At 40.7% G+C, this 10,629-nt stretch overlaps 1 protein-coding gene across 1 annotated transcript in view; it reads right to left on the reverse strand.

The window, feature by feature from the left end:
- The window catches only part of LOC131236858 (protein S-acyltransferase 11), a 36,642-nt gene extending 36,010 nt beyond the window's left edge, over positions 1-632 (reverse strand). The window contains exon 1 of the mRNA XM_058234351.1: positions 269-632. Coding sequence (XP_058090334.1) covers positions 269-286 — 18 coding nt within the window. The 5' untranslated portion in view covers positions 287-632. The remainder of the gene's footprint in view (positions 1-268) is intronic.
- Between the last annotated feature and the right edge of the window lie 9,997 nt (positions 633-10,629).

The raw sequence follows: 10,629 nt of genomic DNA on the forward strand, positions 1-10,629 counted from the left end.
CCCCATGATCATATCAGATTATTCCACTACTACCCTTACAGAAGGCAATAAAATCTATCATGGCTGTCATTGAGAATGCATGAGATCATATATCACAACACAGCATCTAAGATTACAAACTCAGTACACTCTCCACCCACCCAAAAGGACCAAAATACCCCTCAGAACCTTGCAATTTCCCAACAGAACTAACACTACTACTGAAAAACCAATACAGAAAAACCCAATAAAGAGAAAAGGGAAGGCAGGAGAAGAGAGTTTGAAGTACCTTGACCATTTCCTCCATTTTTCTGTAGCTGTTGATGCTTTTTTAAGCTAAAAAATACCAAAAAGAGGATTTCCTTCACTTGGGTTTTACGGGAAAACGCTAACGAATCGAAAGAGCAAAACGAGATTGGATTCGTTTCTTAGGAGAAGCGATCGTTTTTCCTTTTTTCTTCTTGTGGAAGGAAAGGAGAGAGTTGAAATTCGATAGTCGAAGTTTCCAAGAAGAAGGCTTGTTCGGTCGGGAGACGAATGGCTCCTTACCTCTGGTGCTTTCTTTCTGGCTGGCTTTTTTAAAATTGCGTTGTCCGAAAATGCCCTTGGGACTTGACTGAAACTACGCAAGGGTGCCAATGTCATTTTACGCCCACTAAGATCTGCAACTGCACGACTTTGATTGCCAAGAAATGAAATGTGCATGTTTCCTTCGGGATTTTCATTTTCCACTGGACCATTAAAGCTATATTTCTACGCCTTTTTTTTTTATCATTGTAATTTTAACATTTTTCATAGAAATTAAAAGTGTTAAAATAAGTTAAACTTAAATTTGTTTTTACATATTTTCTTTTTCTCTGGCTGGTTTGTTTTACTCGTTATGATCGCGAAAAAAAAAAATGAGCAACAGCTACAAATTATTTCATTCATGTCTTAACAATAGTTACATTTGACTACTTGATCAATGGTCTAATTCAATAATGGCACCATTTATATTATGATTAATATGGAATATCCATTTTCCTTGCTATTAATAAAAAAGGGTAAGATCATTCGTCCAAAATGATTTTAATTTAAATGAATTTGCAATCAAAGGTGAGATTCACATAGTGGATGTTTGGATGAATAATAATATCATTTTTAGTATTATCAATATGGATCATTTATTTTTTAGAAATTTATTAGAAGTTGGGGTCATCCAATCAATGTGATCTTTTAAGAGTGACACCCACGTACAGGATATTCATATAATTCAAATGTTTTTTCTTTTCTTTTTTCTTAGTGGGGTAGGAATCAATAATGGGACCCATGTTATGGATCTCAAATATTAATGATCAAAACCTTTGGAGCATGATCAATATGTACCCTCAATTTCCTTAGTAATATTAAGATTTATTCAACCAAAGACATTTTTGAGAGAGATGGGTAGTGAAGGTTGAGACCTACACGATGAATGATTTATATTAAGGATCTTACCATTTGAAACATGATCGGTATAAATCATCTTCTTTTTTCTTTTTTTACCTTTGAATGAAAAGTTAGAATTATCATCTAAAAGAAGTAGTTTTTGAGAGGGAGAGGCCGTCAAGGGGACTCATGTGATAGATAGTCGTCCATTCCCCTAACCATTAACAAGTAGTTAAGATCATCCAATAAAATGTAATATTATTTTAATTTTTACAATGATAGGTAGTCAAAGGTGAAACCATAATATAGAGGTCTAAATCAATTATGGCACCATCATAGCATGATCCATGCAGGCATCTATTTAACTAGGGGTAAAATCCACTTAACCATTTATATCAATTTGATGCTTCTTAAATGAATAAATAGCATACGACAGGTGATCCCAAACTTGCGCCAACCAAACACTGATGTTACCAAAACAAATAAATGATAATTACCAGCAATACAATAATAAAGCATTGCAATACTTACCATACTCTCGAAAAACATTAGAAAATTTTGATACGCTGGCAGAGTGTGAGGGCTGATGCACCTGTTTCTCGCTTGTATGGTGTGCAAGTCAAATTAAACTATAGGAAACAATCCCATCATTAAAAATTTATTGTCGGTTACAAATGACTTAGATGAAGGAACCATACAAATATCAGCTTGGGTGCGGCTTTGGTAGATACTGACTGTGGGGCCTGTTGTGATGTATATTCCTTAAATCTAGGCCATTCATCTGTCTTAACAGCTCATTTGAGATGTTCCCAAAAACGAAGCAGATCCAAATCGCAAGTGAATCATAGTTGGAAATGGTAGTGATCAACTGTTAAAAACTTGTCTTGGGCCACGAAAGTTTTGAATTAATTTATGAGGTCCCTTCATCCAGGCCTTTGTGACCTTATCGACAGGTTGAATGGGAAATAAACATTACAGTGGCTCTGGAGAAGTTTTTAATGGTGGGCATTCAATCACTACTCGAGATTTGGATCTGCTTCATTTTTGAGATCATGCCCTAAAAAAAGATTTGGATCTGCTTCATTTTTGAGATCATGCCATAAAATAAAATGTTCAAAATGAAACAGCTGGATGTAAAGCAAATACATCAAGGTGGGCCCCACAGTTAGTGGATCTGGTGAGCCACCGAAGCTGTGCCCTACATGCTTGAACCAAAATTTGAGTTGTTAAGTATTTAACGGCCGATCACAATTATTTCCTATGGTGTGGTCCACCTCAAATTTGGATATGACTCATCTTTAGATTCACGCTGAACTTGCAAAATGAATGGATGGCGTGGATTAAAAAAAAAAAATACATGTGGGTGAGCCCAACAAGCTTTTCCAGCAGCACACGCTACGGACATCGATGGTGTGTACACAGACGTGGCTTCGGTAGATTGCCGAATCCACCAAGGTCGGTGGATCCCTGACTATGGGGCCCACCTTGATGTATTTAAGTTAAATCCACGCCTTTAATCCGTTTTGACAGCTTCTTTTGAGGAATTGTTCCAAAAATGAAGCAGATATTTATCTTAGATGGACCATACCAAAGGAAACCGTGGTAATTGAATACTCACCATTAAAAATTATTGGGAGCCAACGGAATGTTTAATTTCAATCCAACCTGTTGAATTGGTCACAAATACCTGGATGAAGGGATCACATAAATATCAGCCTGATCAAAAATTTTTGTGGCCCACAAATAGTTTTTAATAGTCAATCACCATTGTTTCCCGTGGTATGGTCCACCTGACATTTGTATCTGCTTCATTTTCGCATATTACTCTAAAATGATCTGTAAAAACGTATGGACGGCGTGGATGTAAGGGAAATACATTACGGTGGGCCCACAGTCAGGGGATCCACCGAAGCCGCATCCTTTAAAAAATCGAACAGGGTGCGGGCGTGTAGGTATAGCCAACAACAGTCAAACGCTTGCGTACCTCGCGCATGTAACTACCGAGGTTACTTTCTCCCACGTAGGGAAATGAATGGCGTGCATGGAATCCACTCCATCCATCAGATACACCACTTTGCTTGGCCTTGTTCCAAAAAAATCAGGCTGATCAAAGACCCAGGTGGGCCACTTCATAAAATTATATTCAAAACCCCTAAATTCACCTGCTATGTTCCTATGTTTTGAAATACTGCCATTTTTGAGGAATTATTTCATCCGGGCGAGGCACATCAGATGAATAGATGGCAGATGAATACCAAGGTGGCCCTGCACAAAATTAATGGTGTGTATGCCATCCCGGCTGTTTCATACCATGGCCCACTAATGTGTTAGGTTTCACGATGAACACGATACCTGATGGACCGGTTGGATCATATGTAAGTTCCACCTTTGTGGCTTTCCGTCATCTGAAGTAACATATCAAGTTTTGGACGCGGATTGCGTGTGAAAGCCTTTCGCCTCAATTTCTTGGACGGCAAGCTAGCCGGGCCATGTACGTAAGAATTCCAAGCTATCCATCCAATTTTTCGTATTGTTTTAGGATATGAGTTAATAAATGAGGTATATCTACAACTTAAGTGAGTCACACGGACAAGAAATAGTGAGAATTGGATGAAACATTCATGGGGTTACAAAAGATTTAGATTGGATAATACTTTTTATTTTTCAATTCTAAACCACTAATAATGAACTTATGAATGTATGGATGGCAAAAAAATATCATGTACTGGGCATGCATAAATTTTAGATTACTTCATTTTTCTACCCATATCCTTAAGAAAATGGAGGAAAATGGAGGATTTGGCCCCACATGGTAGGAAGTGCCTATGAAAGCCTTTGGCAAGCAATCGGTGTCCGTCAGTTCTTTACTGCTAGAGTTGTACATGAATCGAGTTAGCTCGGTTAACTTGACTCGAAAAAGCTTGATTCAACTCGGTTTGAAGCTGAGTTCGAGTTGAGCTGATTTTTTGAGCTTGAAAATTTTTTGAACCGAGTTCAAGCTTGTCCAAGTTCAAATCGACTCAAATCGAACCAGTTCAGTTACTCGGTTATTTTGATATTGATGTTGCTCACTAAGTGTTTAATAAAATGACTCAACGGAGTGTCGATTGGTGATAAGGAAGGTATGGATATGAAACAAATACCATTGTATCTTGATTTTGATATTGCCTGCTAAGTGTTTGATGAAATACTTGTATAAATTGTTGCTGTTGTTTTACATAACGTGAGTAAAGGTGGGCAATGAGTCGAGGCAGACCGGATTGGGTCCAACTTAACTCAATCCGATTTTTCTAAGAACCTAACCCGAATTCGATCCAATCCGAGACCGAGTCTAGTAGGGCTGACTCGATCCGATCCGAAATCTTGCTAGCCTAACCCGAACCAAGTCCAACTCGGTCAGGGAAACCGAGTCGAATCGAGTTGAGTCTGTCCGGTCGATTCAGACTAAGCTGAGTCAAGCCGAGTCAGAAACTCTCTAGCAAGGAATCAGGAGGGAAATTGGGAGAGAGAGAGGGAGAGAAATGAGGAGAGGAGGGAAATCGGGAGAGAAAGAAGGAGAGGAGGGAAATCAGGAGAAAAGAGAGAGAGAAAGGAGGAGAGCTAGGGCTGAACGTTGCAGCCAAGCTAGCGAGGTCGCGACCTCAACCGGACCACCGGCGAGCCAGGGCAAAATACACGGAGAAATAAAAAAATAAAAAATAAATGAAACATACCTGATGAATGAAGGAAGATGAACGGTAAAGATGGGTTGCCAAGCCTGGATTTAGATCGAGATGGGTGCGGCGCCGCCCAAGTAGGGACGGGTTAGGGTTCCTCGTTCAGGTAGAAAAGAAGGATAAAAGTTAAAAAAATGATTTAAAAAGATACTTTATACTACCTAACCGGATCGGATCGATTACTGACTTGAACTCAACTTGTTTTGTTGTTGGATCTAAGCGGTTCTACTCGATCTGACCCAACCTGACCCTGGCTTTCGGTTTTGGTTGGATCGGATCCGACCGATTCGATCGAGTCGGATCCGAAAAGTCGGTTCGGATCCTGCCCACGTCTAATTGTGAGAAATTAAAGGTGTACTCTATGTGTTTGAGAAAATGTCGCACAGGCTCAATCTTGGCTTGAACTGAGCTTGAACTGGCCCGAGCTGCTGACCAAATCAGCTGAGCCAGCCATTCAAGCTTGAAGACTAAGCCAAGCCGAATTCGAGCCGCGATCATCTAATGGCAAGCCAAGTCAAGTTGTGTCAAGCTCTAATGGGTTCAACTCTTGTACAGCTCCACTCACTGCGGCTGACGGTCAAAGAGTGAAATGATAACAACCATAACTTGTGGTACCATACCACCAACCTGTCACTTGTTTAGAACATCAGTACTATTAAAGCCGTAGGCCCTTCTATGAATATCACATGGCATAAAGATTAGGCTGGTCTAACCTTCAGGTGGACCACAACATTTAGATCAACAGATAACCGACGGTCTGACTCAACATACAAGTTGCCCACCTAGAAAGGATATCTTCATGGTGGTGCCAAAAAAGCAGCATGTTAGAGGAAAAGATGCTGTGGCTCTGTTGGCGGAGTACTACTTGCAGCCGTTCATCTGAAAGTGCCCTCCACACCTGCCAAGATGGCACACGTATTTTGAATCCAGGTCGTTCATCAGCCTCCAAGCACCTTAATGTGCGTGAGGCCAAAACTCAGGTTGGTGTGATCACTATAGTGGGCCCCTCATGTAAGTTGAACGTGGACCACTGGCAATCCATTTTTGAACCGTCCTCTATTCCCAGTACATGCAAGCAACTGAAAAGAGAACTACCCTGGGACTGATTCACCTTGGGGCCTGCCAGATGGACGGCCTGGATGTCACACATGGCACTTCTACATTTGTAAAGTGCTTATGTTTGGCACATGCAGATGGGCGTCAGAAGATTTTGGTAGTGGGCTACTTGGAGGAATCACATATCCTTGATATTGTATCCAAGTGCCTGAGTCTGACTTACTAAAGATGGGATCCACTTTCCAGCAATTCCAAGTATTGATAAGATGGGTAGATTATGGATGGACGGTGACCCTGAAATCTCCTTGACGAAGCTTCGTAGCCCTTCGATTGGTGGGCCAAAATAAAAGGTCAAATACAACGATGTTTGATGCTAAAGATCTCCCGATCGGAAATGGCAAGCTGATAAAGGACGCGGCTTGGCTGGTGACACCAACACCAGTCAGTTAGCTGGTGTCAAAGCTCTTGGGCCCCACCATGATCGATGTGTTTTATCCATGCCGTCTATCCATTTTGCCGGCTCATTTTAAGGCATGAGCCCAAAAATGAAGTAGATTCAAAGCTTAAGTAGATCAAATAGAAGGAAACAGCGGTTGAAAACTTTCTGGTGGTCACAAAAGTTTTGGATCAAACTGATATTTGTATCTTTCCTTCTTATGAACAGATTGGATGATAAATAAACATTGCACTGATGACTTGAGAAGTTTTGAACTATAAGTGTTCAATCTCCACTGTTTCAAGTAGTGTGGTCCACTTTAGCTTTGGCTCTACCTCGTTTTTGGGCTGATGCCTTAAAATGAGCTGGAAAAATAAATGGACGGCGAGGCTATAACAAATTCATCATGTTAGGGCTAACAAAGACTTGGCACTAGCTAGCTGGCTGGTATAAGGTCTCTAGCCAAGGGCGCGGATTTCCTGCGAAGTTTCTGCGCAAGGATTCAATGTGGGGCTACTTGGATGTTTGCGATAAAGCCATTCCTTACATCTGTTTTTTTAGCTAATTTTATTACATGTGACCAAAAATAAAGTGTATCCAAATCTTAAATGAGGAAACAGTGAGGATTTAATGACCACAGTTGAAATATTTATATGGCCACGTATCAGTTTAAGTTTTTGGTGTTTTCACTTCATGTCAGTGAAAATTACTTTATAAACGGTTTGGATGGAATATAAACATCAAGTGGAGCCTACAAAGGTTTCAACTGTAGGCATTCTTTTCCCCACTGTTTGATCTCATATGGCTCACTTGAGTTTTGCGTCCTCACTTTTTGTAGTAGGTCTTGAAATGAGCTCGAAAAGACGGATGGACAGATTGGATTTCTAACAAACATCACAGTCGGGCCCACCCAGATCTTTGTGTAGGAACTTGAGTGACGTGGCTACTGGTCGGTGCCCTGTGAGCCCCTATGTTTATCCACACCATCCATCCAAATCTCAGGTAGACCACACCTATGGCCACTGTCTTCCTGTGGTATGATCTACGTAAGATTTGAATCAACCTCATTTTAGGCTGATGCCTATGCCTTAAATTTATATAGAAAAATGGAAAGACAGTGTGGATAAAACACAGACATCATGGTGTGCCTACAGAGCACTGACCGACTGAGTCCTGGCAAGGTCAGGAGGCAATCTGAGTCATACATCTGGGGCAGAGGATCATATAATTCCGAATCCCGACTTACTCCCATTGCAGTCATCAGGGTTTTCACAGTGGTTGAAGAGGTCAAAAGTTATTTATATACAGCATGGCCTATAATCTAATCTCTAAGTCAGAGATGTGGAGAAAGGAATAAAATAAATTTATTTTCTTCCTTTCAAATATAGATTGCTTCTTCTCCATGCCTTGGAGTAAGCATGACACCCACCAAAAATTAAAAATTCTTTACTTAGAATATATATTGTTAGGTGCTCCATCTTTTCATTTAATAGTCTTCCAGATATAATTATTCATGGACTGACAAGGAATGTATGGATTCTATTGGGGACCATTTATGATGAGCTCCGTGTGGACCAGTGAAAGTGACTCAAGGGGAAGCGGATTGGTGTCCTTCTACCGCTTGGTTGATAATAATCCGCTAGGGTTTGGCTCTGTCCGACTAGACTACGGTGATGTATGGGTTTTAGGGTATGAGCTTAAAGAGATGTACATCAAAGACTCAAGTGAACCACATAGTGAGGATTGAATGCCCACCATTGATTTTTTGTTTTTTTCTTTAGGGCCACAAAAGTTTTGAATCAAGTTGATATTTATGCTTTCCCGTCGGCTAAGTTTATTTGACCTTATGAATGTGTTAAACGGCAAATAAACATCACGGTTGCCCCTAGGAAGGTTCTAACTATGGATTTCACTATCATATCTGCTTCTTATGGTGTGGTTCACTTAGAGCTTTGGATTGCCTCATTTTCTGGCTCATAACTTAGAATGATCTGAAAAAAATAAAATAAAAAATGAATGGATGGTGTGGATAAAACCCATACATCACAGTGGGCCCCTGCCTGGACAATCCGTTTTCGACTCAAGGAGCATTGAGGTATTGCACAATACAGACGGACCAATTTACACCAATGACTATAACACAATGGACAGGGTCACCTTAAAGGTCCATTAGGTGGTCATTAGAACACTATCTGCGAAAAAATAACAATATTGGTAAGCTTTAATTGTTGAGTTAGCAAAATAGCTGAATTACAACAGAAAGCTCAAATCCAACTATTTTGCCAAGCAAGAAAAGCGGATTTGTAATCTAAAGGCTAGAGAGGTTGCATGAATTCAAAACATTATACATTATAATATTATTAATCAAATATTATTTGAAATAAATTGATCAATTACAAGATCCATCATAAATAGAGGTAAGTTAGAAAATTAATGCATGAAACTACCTTGATCTTTTAATTCGTTCACGTCAAAGAACCATTTTCTCTAAAAACTTGAACTGTTAGACGACGGTGTATTAATGTACATTAAGAGACTTTAACACTCCGCATCTGCGGGGTGGAACTCCACGCAGGAACATAGTGGGCAAGGGTGGAGGGGTAGAGCTGGGCACGTGATGAGTTGACTCATCCGACTCGTTCAAACCCGACTCGACCCAAACCGAGTGGGTGAGTCGCTCCGAACCGAGTAGACTTCGCCAATCCAGACTCAAACCTAGTCAAATCCGAGTCACCCATTAACTTGACCTAAAATCCTACTCGGTATTGACTTGACTCGATTTGAAACTCGACTCGACTCGAGTTTGGGTTGTGTGTGTGTGTGTGTGTGTAAACTAATCTGACCTACCTACCCGCTGCACGCCCGCAACCAACCCGACATTTCTCCCTCCCTCCCTCCTCTTCCTACTCTCGAGCTCGACAACCACCCATCACCACCAGCCACCGGGTCACGACTACCCTCCTCCTCCTCCTCCTCCTCTCTCTCTCTCTCTCTCTCTCTCTCTCTCTCTGTCTCTCTCTCTCTCCACTCCCTCCCTCATCTCCCGCACGTCATTCGCACAGCCACCAGCCACAGCTCGGCCGCTCGTCTCGACTCAAGTAGCAGTTCATCCAGACGGACCGCACTCACCCAGCTCTAATCAAGGTAATTTGAAATTTTCTATAAATTTATTTTCATGATTTTCATCTATTCATTTTCTAATTATGGTTGAATGTCCAAATTGGAATGGCTCGGGTGCGGTCGGTATGGGTATGGACTCGATAAAAAAATCAACAGGGAAAAAAAAGGTCAACTTGACCCGACTTGGTCCCTATGACCGGATCGGACTTGGTTCGGGTTAATCCAGGCCAGACCTGAACTCGGATTAGGTTAGGCATACTGGACGCAATATCGATTCAGGTCAAGTTCAGATTAGGTTCATTTCAAAACTGGGTCAGGTTGGGTCAATCTTAACTCAGTCCAACTCGACTCGATGCCCGACTCTAGTAGAGGGACACCCGCAACTCACACCATAAACTGCCTTGATCTTTTAATTTGTTCATGTCAAACAATCATTTTCTCTAAAAGTTCGAGTTGTTAGAGGATGATGTATTAATGTATATTAAGAGACTTTAACACTCCTTTGCACGTGCAAATTGAAACTCCCCGTGGGAACATACTAGGCAAGGGTGGAGAGACACTCACAACTCACACCATAAACGTACAGCTCCCACGGGAGAATATATTATAGAGTCATATTTGCTATTCTCGGGATTTAAACACAAGACCTTGCACTTTGATACCATGTCAAATAACTACGTTTTTTTAAGAACTCGAGCCATTAAAGAATAGCATACCAATGTATATTGAGGGACTTTAATTATTCACATCATATGTGAAGAAGGGACACTCACAACTCACACCATAAACGGCTCTCATGGGAGAATATATTATAGAGTCATATTTGTTATTCTCAGGATTCAAACACAAGACCTTGCACTCTGATACCATTTCAAATAACAACTTTTTTGAAGAACTCGAGCCATTAAAGAATAG

The sequence above is a fragment of the Magnolia sinica genome, chromosome 2 (genome assembly GCF_029962835.1).
Source record: "Magnolia sinica isolate HGM2019 chromosome 2, MsV1, whole genome shotgun sequence".
Lineage (NCBI taxonomy): Eukaryota > Viridiplantae > Streptophyta > Magnoliopsida > Magnoliales > Magnoliaceae > Magnolia > Magnolia sinica.